Below are 12,760 nucleotides of genomic sequence, written 5' to 3'. Positions count from 1 at the left end.
AAAGTAAACAAATGAACACACAAAATCTCAATCCTAAATCTATGGTAACACTGGGTAGAACGTTCTGAAGAAAAAGAAGTTAAGATTGCAGGAAATTAAGGCAAAAATTTCAGAGTAATCGCTATTATTTTTCCTCTTTATTGGTGAATGAAGATTCAGCTCTACTTCCCCACTGTAGTTCACAGGTGGTGGGGCTGCCAGTCTGGGCAGAGTCAGAAAACACGCTCAGAGCATTCTGCTCTCTAACACTAATGCAGTATTCATCAGGGATGCATTTGAGATGGGGTTCCTGGGAAATCAAGTAGCATAACTATTTGAATTAACTACTTTATTTCATTTTAAGAGCTATTTAGTACCAGAACATGTAACAGTGTTCTCCTAAGCCTGCCCAGAGGATTCTGTGAGATTAACTCATCTGGGGGGTAGTGTGCCAGCTGGCTTTTGTGTCAACTTGACACAAGCTAGAGTCATCAGAGAGGAGGGAGCCTCAACTGAGAAAATGTCTCCAAAAGGTCTGGATGTTAGCAAGCTGGCAGGACATTTTCTTAATGAGTGATTGATTCTGGAGGGCCCAGTACATTGTCGATAGTGCCACCCTTGTGCTGGTGCTCCTATAAGAAAGCAGGTTGACAAGCCATGAGGCATGAAGCCAGTAAACAGCATTCCTCCACGGCTTGTGTCAGCTCCTGACTCCAGATTCCTGCCCTGTTTAGTTCCTGTCCTGACTTCCTTCAATGATAGACAGTGATGGAGACGTGTAAGCGGAATAAACCCTTCCTTCTCCAGTAGGCTGTGGCACACACAACATACATTTACATATCCCATAATTAATAAAATTTTAAGATAGTAAAAAATGGAAATCTAGACATTGGTATACTTTTAGCCTTACAGGAAACTACTATGCTCCAATGGATAGATTATATATATTTTGATATACGATATACATGTAGGGTATCAAAACTTCTTTCCAATAAACACATATCCTTACTCAAACAGATGGAAACCTCCTCTATTAGGTCACTTACTTGTTTGTCAAAGGTGAGAAATTGCTTCAGTTGGTCAAAGTCTGATGGGGTGACGTATTTACGAACAGGTTCTCTCCGGAGTTCAGTGTAAGGGTCGAGAGGCATCTTCTCTGATGGATTCACTTCAATTCCTTGACTTTCCAGAAATTCCTAAAATTTCAGGATTAATGTCAACATCCTCCTGAAGGTTTTAAATGTCATACACTAACGGCCTGAAAATAAGTGCGAGGAACGAATGGTCTGCTGACATATTGGGCATGTCTGGGAGATACCACTTCCAGCGGCCCAACCCTACAGTGCAGGCAACACCTGATAACTGCCTGAGGTCTTCTTTATCATATGTATGCTAAGCTAGTTTTGGAGGTATCATAGTAAGATAACTGGGTATCTTAACTATGAACTTATATCACGTTAGATGCCTAGGAACAAAATCTTGGCATTAGTTTAAGACAAGCATCTGGTACCCAAGTATGGTTTCACAAGACATGTGTCTCACTTTTGCTATGGAGGTGACTGCACCAGGGCCAGGTTAAGATGGAATAATGTTCTTAAACTTTATCATTCACTTAAAATAAGTATATAATCCCTTTTTTAAAAAAAAAAATCTAAGACAAAGTTGGCATTGTTTTCCTAATGTCTACTCTGTACTGAAGGAGTGTGTGTGTGTGTGTTTGTGTGTGTGTATGCACAGTCGCACAAACACTAATCTGCTTAGTGACTCCCCCACAGCCACCAGGGTCTTTCCCCATCCACTAATGGATGAAGTAATTAAACACATCCCATCAGCTTCTGCAGAGTCACAGCCCACAATGGATAACACCATACCTGGGTGAATCGGTCACAGTCGACAATTCGGAAAGTTTTGCCATAAATTGTGATGTTGATTCCCCGATTGAGGTCTTTCCAGTGGTAATGGTCTCCCACATTATTCTTGGCTAGCCGCTGGCGTTTGATTAGCTTGCCCTGTGGGATCCCGGAGTTCTCCACAACTGGCTCTATGACAGACATGCTGTCATCCTCTAGATAGTAGTAGATATTCACATGGCGGATTCGATAGTGCTCCTCGCTTGATATAGGAACATCTTCTTGGAAGTAGGCGCTAAATTTCAGCACCTGCAATACACAAGAGAGGGGTTTCCATTGTCATCTGAGAAACACAAGCTACTGTCCTTAGAGAAGAACAATACAGGAAAAGTGGAACCCAACCTGCCACAGACCCATGGGACAGCATCTAGAAAAGTGCCCTCCCACATTCAGAAGCATGTCTCTTCTGTACAGACCAGAGCTTGGTCTCTGAGGAGTACTCATTGGATGTGAAGTCAGAATAGATTACAGGGTGCACATTCAAAACTAAATTAAAACATATGATGAAAGCATATATTGACATGCTGTGGGATTACTTTCCATTTTGGGTACTTTATTTCATCTAGTGTTTCTGTTCAGACAGACAAGGCATTAGAATTATGTTCGACATAGCCAAAAGTGTTTACCCATACCTCTATGTAAGGGGAGAGTGGAGGAAAATTAAGATCCTTAAATTAAGACATATATGTCTTAATGGGAAAATAAAAGTACAGATTTTTACAAAGTAGAAAATCAAGGTGAGAACAAAACATAACTGGCTTCTGTTTGGTTGGAAGTGTCACCTCAGCCCCCTGGAACCCTTTTTCTATGAAGTATCTGGGTTGTTTAGTTGGGGGCTTCACCCCAGCTCCTGGCATCCATTTTGGCCGTAAAACTCCATTTCAGGCCACCTCCCCTGGAAGTTGCCTCAATAAAAACTCCACCTCCAAGAAAGCCTGCCAAATGGTGACCCCTCCCCAGGGAAGGTCAAGACCACTCCCACAGGCTGTTTAAACTGCCCCCAGAGAATGAACACGTGGTCCCCCCTTTTCTTTCGCTGGTGGTTGGTCTGGTTCTCCTTTCCCCTCTCTGTGTTTTCCCGGGGGCCACCTGGGAGCGCTGGCAGCCATTAAACCTGGGCATCTTTTAATTTGGTCTGATTTGGTCTAATTTGGATTCTTGCATCAGCGGAGAGGCTTGTGAGTTGAGAAAATACTTAACAGATACTACTTAAGAAAGCTATGAAGGTAAAGAAGAAAAGTCCTTAAAATTCCAAAGAGAAAGAGGAATAAGACACATTCAGTGGTATGTTTAAAGGAAAAGAAAGGGGGGAAAGAACAATTTTAAAGTGATATATTGAATCAAATGGAAAAAGATTCCAAAGGAGAACACCACTACAGTATGGCATAGAAAACGGGGTGCGTTTGAGTCACAGAGCTATAAATACACAAAACATTGAAGCCAGAATTCATCAGCTCACTACTTTTACATAAGAAGAAACCTAAAATCCAGAAGGTAACATGCTGGCTTTTTCTGAGGACATACATGAGCCAAAGCTGGGACCAAATCTCTGCTGGACCCATGTTGTCTTCACACACTCATATCTTCTTAGATAGGGGCTACTGATTCAGAGGAGGAACCCACCCGTAAGGAAAAAGTGGTCAAATTGTACTTCAAACTGAGAAGTGTGGAATTTGAGGAATGAGGGTGTTTTAGACTAAGCTGAGTGGGTAAGGGAGCGAATCTAGACAACACGGTGACCAAAGGCAAGGGAAGGGAATTTGGGAGCATGCATAGCGTGGAGACTAAGTGCCAGTCCTTCTGAAGAACGGGTCTGCCATAGGGAGCCAGCACAGTGGGACAGCAGGAGGAGTCTGCCAGGATCAGTGGTGGGGTGTGGAGTGTGGGGCAGTGGACACCAACCGAGGTACTGAGGAAAACACAGTACTAACCATACAGCGTGACCCCGTAGAAGGGTAAATATGAGGGGAAGACAGCATTAACCATGTGAGCAGTAAGGCAGAATCTGAACGTTATAACCGACCCGATAGCATACGCTGATACTGTAGGGAGTGATTTAAGATACTGACCTGGATTGCTTTTAAAAAATACAAGAGATAGCAAATTCATTTAATTTGTTTTTAGATTTGTTTAGTTTGCCTTAATGCGTATGACTGTTTACTTGTGTGCTTGCCGAGTCATCTGGCACTGGGGTTACAGATGGTTGTGAGCTACCATCCGGGTCCTGGGGATCAAACCCAGGTCCTCTGCAAGAGTAACACATGTTCTTAACTGAAGAGCCATCTCTCTAGCTCCTCAAATTCTTACGAATATGCTTTTCAGCCCCTAATATAAACAATCGATGTAGATTAATCTCGATCTCCTATCTTTACACATCTACAAATGAACTGCTTCTGTAAGAAAATTTTGTAAAAACTTTTTTTACAAAAAAAAATTTTGTAAAAAGGATAAATAATGTACATGCCTTAGTTCTTGCTTTAAAGTAATTTTATTGTATTCAGACTCTTAAGTTTTATTTTATTTATTTGTGTGTGTGTGTGTGTGTGTGTGTGTGTGCGCGCGCGCACGCACATGTATGCAGGTACCTGTGAACGCCCGAAGGACATCAGGTTTCCTGGAACTGGAGTTACAGACAGTATGGTTGTAAGCCACCAGGTGAGAGCAGGATTGAACCTGTATTCTCAGGAAAAGCAACCGGTGTTCCTAACACTGAATTCTCTCTCCAGCCCATTGACTGTTAATTTCAAAAGTCAGTTACCTCCTTCCTATTAAGAATAAAGAGTTCTAGACCCCTATAAACGAGCAACTGAGAATAATGCTAACAAAGAGGCTCTTAACAGGTGTTAGGATAACACCAGCTGTGCCAGGTAGGATGAGAACTGAGTAACATGTAGAAAGGAGGGGAAAATAATACTTAGATACTCTGTTTAAAAATGTATCTTTTCACTGAATTTTTACGGTGGCCTTGGCTCCTGGTGGTGTGTTCAAACTTCCTGAGTTTGTAGAGATCATATTGCTTGTTTGAACTTTGAAAATGATAGCAGAAATGAAAGAGAAATACTTGGCTTGGCATCTTATTGAATGTGGGGAGAAAACGTCAAGCATGAATGCTCAGGATCCAAACCGATCTAGCTCAGGATCCAAAGCAGATCTAGCAGTTCTCGGGGCTGGGTAATGAAATACAGAGGTTAAGTGTGAAGCACAGCTCACCCAGGGGAGGGTTTCCCACTTTCCGGGGCCGCCTGTGGCTAGGGCCTGGCGCTCAGTGAGGACAGAGTTTATAAATACTGACAGTGGAGACCACTAGGAAGACAGTTGCAGCCACAACAGTAGGTGAGGTCTCCTAAGACGGGAAATTCGTGAATAAGCACAGAAACTTGCAAATGCCTACATCAAGGAAGCAGTGAGACCAGAGAAAGAGCAACCTGACAGACAGGAGGGGGAACCAGGAGAATGAACAACCGTCTGTACAAGCCAAGAGCAGAGCCTGGGAGGGAGAGATGAAACAGGGCCTAGAAGGGCCATGGATGGCTGTCCAAACTCAGCGAACAGGGCATCACCGTTCGTTGTCTCAGAGAAAGCAGTCTGGGGCTCGAGGGCGGGACAAAATTCTCTTCCTAAAGGGGTGCTAGGTAGGAGGGGTTTGTTGTATGTTTTGTGACAATGTGAACTTTGCTAGAGAAAAACAGTCACTAGAGTGTTTGAAATAGAAATAGCACCAATGATGAAAGGAAGGATGGATGGATGGATGGATGAATGGATGGATGGATGGGTGAAATCTTGTGAAAAAATAATCAAGAAACAGATGGGGATGTTCTCGGACTATTTTGCACTTTGTAGAGATTTAGGACTCATTGCTGCAGAATAGGTGGGAAGCAGAGAAAATGAACATAGTGCACCATGAATGTGGGAGCTGGAATTCAGGGAACTTGCCACTGTATTTGGAAAATATTCTGGGGAAGTCTACAGGGAACTATTTTCTCTAATCTGCTTCCTGCCTTGAGAAAGCCTCTTCCAAGACCCAGTTCCGTTGTCTGTGACTAAGGGTTGAGGCATCTGAACAATTTTCTCTCTGAGTACTCAAGGAATTCTGTGGTTTGCTGATAACATTTCTGCAAGCGGTCAAGTCTTAGACATCTGAAGTCAAGGGGGACCCTAAAATCCCAGACGATACCTTTTTGTCAAAAGCCACATGCGCAGGGACAAACTCTGCAGGTGGGGCCTGCTTGGGTGGCCCATAAGTTAAGACGGGGGCTTTATTGGCCAGCTCATCCAGCTCGGCCTGAGACAGCTGATTGTAGTGGAGCCGGTCTCCGCCTATCCCCACCGTCGGACGTCGAACAACTGCATAGCCGTTCCTGTAGCCGAGCGTCTGGCTTCTGTGGAATGCTGTTTTCTGAAGAAAAGATGGACACCATTAATGACCCCCATACAGATCTTTAAGGGAAACAACTAACTTCCTAAGCTATCGCAGCTTAAACTCTTGCTTTAAAACATATTTTTAAATTATGTATGTATGTGGGCAGATGTGTGGGTGTGCGCGCAGATGCCCTCAGATTCGCTGAACCAACATGGATAGGAGCCACCTGATGTGGGTGGTGAGAACTGAATCCAGGCCCTCTGCAAGAGCCGTTCTTGTTCTTAAACACTAAGCTATCTCTCTAGCTCCAAATGTTTGCTTTTCAGCATCACAAAATGTGCATTAAATTCTGCTGCATCGAGAGAGTATTTTCTTAAAATAAACTTATTTCTTCATTTATTTTACATCCTAGCTACAGTTTCTCCTTCCTCCTCTGCTCCCACTCCCTCCTCCCTAAAAGGGCATTTTAACCCAAAACACTTGATCTGGAGCAAGGAAGGAAGGGGAAGCCACCCAAGGTTGAGATAAAACAGCCATGCTCTGTGATGTCAGGCTCACCTCACTTCTACCTCACCTCACCACTTCATCTGTACTGCAATTTATTTTTATTTTTGCTAATCTTGCTTTTCCTCTTCTCTTGGTGGCGATGAACGATAGCCTTAAAGATCTGGTTTTCTGAATTTTAATTTTACCTCCAGCAACAGCCTTTCTTATTATATCTCAGCCCTTCTTATTATATTGACACAGATACATTCATGGAAGTCAGTGGAGAGCGGCTTGCCAGCATATATGTCCAAAAATCCTGCCCCTTTTTTAAAAGATACATCCCAAAAGTATGAGAAAAAAATGATATGCTTGAAGCTGGTCATAATAGTGACAAATATATGTGTTTATAAAACAATCTAAATGACAAACAAAAAGAAGAAAGGAAATAATGGAAATTTCACTCATTGGATTACTATGCAGGAATTAAAGTAGTTTTTAAATACTATGCAGCAACTTGGTGAAGTATTCACAATTTATTAAAACAAAAAAGAGCATCATATAAAATTATATAAATACACTACAACTATAAGCATACATACTGGATTTAGTGAACATTCTGTATTCTATATTTCTGGATTATGCTCATTTTCTGCAATGAATATCCATTTATTTGTCATTGTAAATGTAAAATATTAAATAAAGGGGCAGAATGAAATTGAAGTTATATTAATTTAGTGGGTTTTATGTTCTTTGTAAGGTTATTTTCAAATTGCATATGTGTAATATACTTATGTTATGCATATATGACTTATAAATTATCACAAATTTTATTTTTATTAAGAATAAAATGATTTGCTTGCCTATCTGTTACTTTATAGGGTCCAGCCTACTATCCTTCAAGATCTGTACAACCATCAAAGGAAGCGCAGCACAGACTAATGCTGAAAGATTTATAGAGCACACGCCTTTCTTTAAGGGTCATGTGTTCTGGGTTCCAATCAGTTGGCAGGAGCTGCCCCAGATGCACTACACACATACACAGAATAAAACGCACTGAGTTGGGCAATGTGTACAGCTTCAGGTTCCACTGTGACCCCTACAGACAAAGGCAATATCACTAGGGGCTAAGAGTATGACTTGGTGATGGTATACTTAGCACATTCAAAGACCTAGGTTTAATTCCCAGGACCAAAAGTAGGGAGGAGAGCTGGGAGGTGGCTTGGTAGATAAGGGTTACTTACCACCAAGACTAACCACCTAAATCTGATCCTTGGAACCCACATGGTGGAAGGAGAAAACTCCCAGGCACTGTCTTATGGAACCTCTACACGTTCTACGGGAATCCCTTCCTCCATTGATGTGAAGTAAACCATCAATGACTTCAGTTCATTTTCTTTGTGGTTAGCAACGTCTCTAGCATCAGTCAACTTTATCATGGGGTGCCCTAGGCAAGGTATTTTCAGGCATCCCACCTTCTTATTTATTGGGTTCACCTTCTGGACACGTTTCCTTTGGAGCTACAACATTCCTTCACTAATGAGGATGCAGTTACCAAGGTTTTCAAATTTCAAGGAAAGATAATGAGTTGACAGTCACTCAGTATATTTCATGTGACGTATGTCCAAGGCAGTTCATCTTTTCATATAAATATTTAAAGCCTGACATTTCTAGCCATATATCCATATGGTCCCAAATTAACTCCAACCCTGCCTGGTGGGTAACCCACACTCACCGACACTGAGTGCTTAAGCTGATTCTGTACAGCATAGGAAAACTTCTACAATTTTTAAATGATATAAAATATACATAGCTCATTGTAATGGCAAATCTATAATGCTGGCCAGGCACAGTGGTTCACACTTTAATCCCAGCACTTGAGATGCTATGTCTGGAGGTCATTGTGAATTTGAGGGCAATTTAAGTTACATAATGAACTTCAGGCCAGCCTGGCTAAAAAGGGGAGAGGCCAAGTCTTAAATAAACAACAACAGCAGCAGAAAAACACACTCAGGGAGTGTGTATCTCTTAAAAGTGACCATGCTATATGTTAATGCGGGAGTAGAAGAGGGTCGGAATCCAAATTCTCTCCACACTTTCCGTTGAAATTGGTGTCCCCTAGAAAACAAGTAGACTAAATAATTTCCCTTAAAAATTTGAAATTTAAGAGTCTGAATTATCAAGCTATACAAATATAAATTGCTTCTGGCTCACCTATGTTCATCAGTCTAATGATTCTCACTGTTGATTCTCCGTTAAAATTGAAACAAATGCCGAGAGCATTTAAGAGCCGGGGTTGGGTATAGCTCGGTGGATAGTGTTTGTCTATCACTGGCAAAGTTCTGGCCTTGGGGACCTGACTGTAATCTTAGCACTCAGGGTGCTTGAACTCAGGTTCAAGATCACCCCTGGCTATATAGTAAGTTTGAAGCCAACCTGGGCTATGTGAGACCCTGTCTCAAAATAAATAGTAAGTAAAAAAGTTAAACTATGTCAAGAGGAAACCGAACTCCTGTTACAGCTGGGCCTTGATCTGAGGCATTTTTATTTTGGTGGTAGTAGTGGCAGCATGTTTTTCTCTGAGCGTGTGTGTTGTGTGGTGTGCACATGTGTGGTCTGCTTGCATGTATGTGGGCATCCATGTGACAGACCTATGTTGATATGGGGAGGCTGCATAAGATAACTAGCTAACCGGCTTGTTTGCAGTCTAATGATCCAAATTTCACTCCTCACATGTGAGCAGCAGGCACTTCCTCCTCTGAGCCACCGTCCCAGCCTGGTTTATGCTTTCTTTTCATGCTGTTCTTGTGCTGTCTGATTTGGATTTGGTGTTGCTTGGAGACAGGGACTGGCTGTGTAGCCCAGGCTAGACTCAAATTGGCCATCCTTATGACTTAGCTTCCTGAAAGCCGTGATCAAGGATGTGTGCCACCACACTGGACTATTATTAATTATTATTATTATTATTATTATTAATTTCATCCAAACAGTGAATTTAAGAAAAACAGTCAGAGGAAAGGAATAAAATACAATCTGAATAAGGACACTTCGTGTTGGCATGCTTTTAAACCGAGCATTTCTGGAGGCTGAGGCAGATGACTTTCAAGTTCAAGGCTCCTCTGGGTTGCATACAAGATATAACAAGCAAGTCCCCTCCCTCCCCAAAACACACACACACAGTCTGAAAATGAGTTATATATAATATACAATATATGCAATGTTAAGAATGTTAAACACAGGCTAGGGAAAGAGAAAGCACCAAGTGGTCCATGAGGCTGAGGTAAGTGAGATGAGAGAAATGCAAAGCAGAGAGGAGGAAGATGGGCACGCTTTTTAGAGAAACTACAAGAAAACCAAGATGAGCTGGGGAGGGAGTCAATTCTAGAGAACGTTGAAGCTAGAGAGAAAAGTGACCCTTAACTCAGAAGCCCAGAGACCTGAGGGAATGACCCATCAGGAAGGAGTGCATGGGAAGGGGGCTGCAAGGCAGCAATCTTGAGGATTCAGATGAGGTTGCTGGGGAGAAGAGGTCAGAGAGGATGAAAGCAGAGAGGCGCTGAGGAGGGTAAGAATGAATCTGGGGAGAGGCGATGGCCTGGGATAATGGGGCCAGAAGGCAGGTTAGGTGGGGTAGGAAAGAAAGAACAAGACCGCAGTGAGGACCCATAGGTGTGTGGACTACCAAGAGGCCGAGCAAAGCCCGCAGAAGCTGGTGTGCAGGAGGGCTGTGGAGCCTGCGTGAAGGAGGAGAACAGAGGCGCGCGGAGTGAAGAACCCTTCCGACTGGCCCTCACCGTGGAGTCCGTAAAGGACGAGCCTGGGAGAAAGGGTAGGCCGTGCACCGGGTTGGTCACCATCGCAGCCCTGCAGCCGCCGCCACGGTTGCCTTCTGCCGCTCGGGTTACCCTGGCAACAAACAGCATCCGCGGGCCTCTCCAGACTCCATGGTAACGCCAAACACTACGCTTGGGAGGGAAGAGGCGCGGGACGGGGGTGGGGGGAAGGGATCGTGAGCTGGGAGGCGGGCGCGGAGTCCAGGTCTGCGCGTGCGCGTAGGACCCCTGAGGCTCCTGGTCACTGAACGTGGCTAATTGGTGTGACAGAGGCGGCTCCTCCCCTTCCTTCCCCACCTCTTCTCTTCCTCCTCTGCACCCATTTGGTGGCTCCCTGGGAATGCAACCTAGGAGCGACTTATATGCGGGGCTGAAGAAGGGTGGTGTCCTCAGGCCTTGGCTCATGCAGTGAGGTCACGTTCTTTTACGGAGGAGAAGTTCCTTCTCGCTCCACGTCACTCCTCCCAAGAGCTCAGGAACTCATTCCCAACTCTGGGAAAAGAGCTGCCGTCCTAGTTCACACCCAACGTAAGTGGTTGCTCCCCAGTGAAAGCGCTAATTACTTCAAAGTCATGGGACGGGTCGTGAATTAGATTATAATTGACTGCATTTCTGTTGCTCAGACGTGATTTGGACCCCCACCCCCACCTTCCCCATACGCACTTCCTCAACCTCTCCCCAGCTTCCTGGTCCCCTCTCAGATGTCCGTCCGCCCCACTTGTTTGTGCAGGCTGTGTGCTGAGGTCTCAGAACTGTCCCGAGTTTCTGTTGACTACAGAGCAGGATAGTGGCCATGTCAGTCCTGCTGTATAGGTACAGCCCAGTGATAAATCAGAACCACGGAAGAGAGCACCTTAGAGAGACTGAGTCACAAGAAAGAAGCAATTAACGACAGTGAAATACCGCTGAGTACGGCACTTTCTGGACAACTTAATATTTTTCCTTAAATATAAAATGGCCCTATTCCTGAAACATCATCGAGGAAAGAAAAAAAAAATCAAGAATCCATCAGCACTGAGAGCTTAAAAGTAAAAACAAAGCCAAGATGCCAAGGGTTTGGATTCGTCGTGTCTCAAGTTTTCTCAGGAGTCTGGTGTTCAAAACATGCATTTCTGACCTATGAATTTAGAGACGCAATAGATAGATAGATAGATGATAGATAGATAGATAGATAGATAGATAGATAGATAGATAGATAGATAGAGCCTGAAAGAGAAGACATAACTTAGCATCATGGGTCACCTGCTGCCACCAGCAGTTCGGATGGCAGCTGTATTAGTCAGGCTTCTCTAGAACAGAACTGATAGAATGAATACACACACACACACACACACACACACACACACGCGCGCGCGATTTATTAGAGTAGCTTATAGTCTGTGGTTCAACATCTAACAATGGCTGTCTACCAACGGAAGGTCCAAGAATTTAGTAGCTGTTCAGTTCTTAAGGCTGAATGTTTCAGCTAGTCTTCAGTGTATGCTAGACTCCCAAAGAAATAGGCTCTAACGCTAGTGGAGGAATGGACTTGCTAGCGAGAGTGAAAGCAAGCAGGCAGAGAGCAAGCTTCCTTCTTCCATGTCCTTTATGTAGGCTGCCAGCAGAAGGTGTGACCCAGATTCAAGGTGGATCTTCCTACCTCAGAAGATCCAGATTAGAAGTGGGTCCTCCCACTTCAAAAGATTTAATTAAGAAAAAATCCTTCACAGGTGTAGCCAGCCACTTGGGCTTTAGTTACTTCTCGATGTAGTCAAGTTGACCATAAAGACTAGCCATCACAACAGCTTTGCCTTTGTGGGTGCTTGCCACAGCAAGTCTTCCTGTGTGTTTCAGTAACTGGCATGGAGCTGCACGGGCCAGGATAAGAATACAGGAAGTGGTATCTACAGCCATCACTGGTATTATACCTACTCATCAAAATTCTCATCTAGTACCTCTTCATTTCTCCTTACTACTGCTTCTTATTCTTGCCTGTCTGCAGTCTCTTGTCTTCCTCCTCCTCCTCTTCTTCTCCTCCTTTTTTTTTTGTTCTTTTTGAGACAGGGTCTCATTATGCATCCCTTGCTGGCCACCTGGAGCTCTCTATGAAGCCAGACTCACAGAGATGTGCCTGTCGCTGCCTCCTAAAGCTGGGATTAAAGGTGTGCACTGTACCTAGCATCAATGCCTCCTCTTCTTCTTGGGACAGTCTGGGT

The 12,760-nt window shown here is 43.7% G+C and overlaps 1 protein-coding gene across 1 annotated transcript in view; it reads right to left on the bottom strand.

The window, feature by feature from the left end:
• Efhc1 (EF-hand domain containing 1) overlaps nucleotides 1-10,711 on the bottom strand; it is a 39,448-nt gene extending 28,737 nt beyond the window's left edge. The window contains exons 1-4 of the mRNA XM_038343204.1: nucleotides 10,527-10,711; nucleotides 6,064-6,285; nucleotides 1,851-2,138; nucleotides 1,026-1,175 (exon numbers count right to left, since the gene is read on the bottom strand). Coding sequence (XP_038199132.1) covers nucleotides 1,026-1,175; nucleotides 1,851-2,138; nucleotides 6,064-6,285; nucleotides 10,527-10,655 — 789 coding nt within the window. The 5' untranslated portion in view covers nucleotides 10,656-10,711. The remainder of the gene's footprint in view (nucleotides 1-1,025; nucleotides 1,176-1,850; nucleotides 2,139-6,063; nucleotides 6,286-10,526) is intronic.
• Nucleotides 10,712-12,760: the final 2,049 nt, after the last annotated feature.

This window comes from Arvicola amphibius, chromosome 9 (assembly GCF_903992535.2).
Source record: "Arvicola amphibius chromosome 9, mArvAmp1.2, whole genome shotgun sequence".
NCBI classification, from domain to species: Eukaryota; Metazoa; Chordata; class Mammalia; order Rodentia; family Cricetidae; genus Arvicola; species Arvicola amphibius.
Note: the sequence above shows the minus strand (reverse complement) of the source record. Positions and strands in the feature narration are given on the sequence as shown.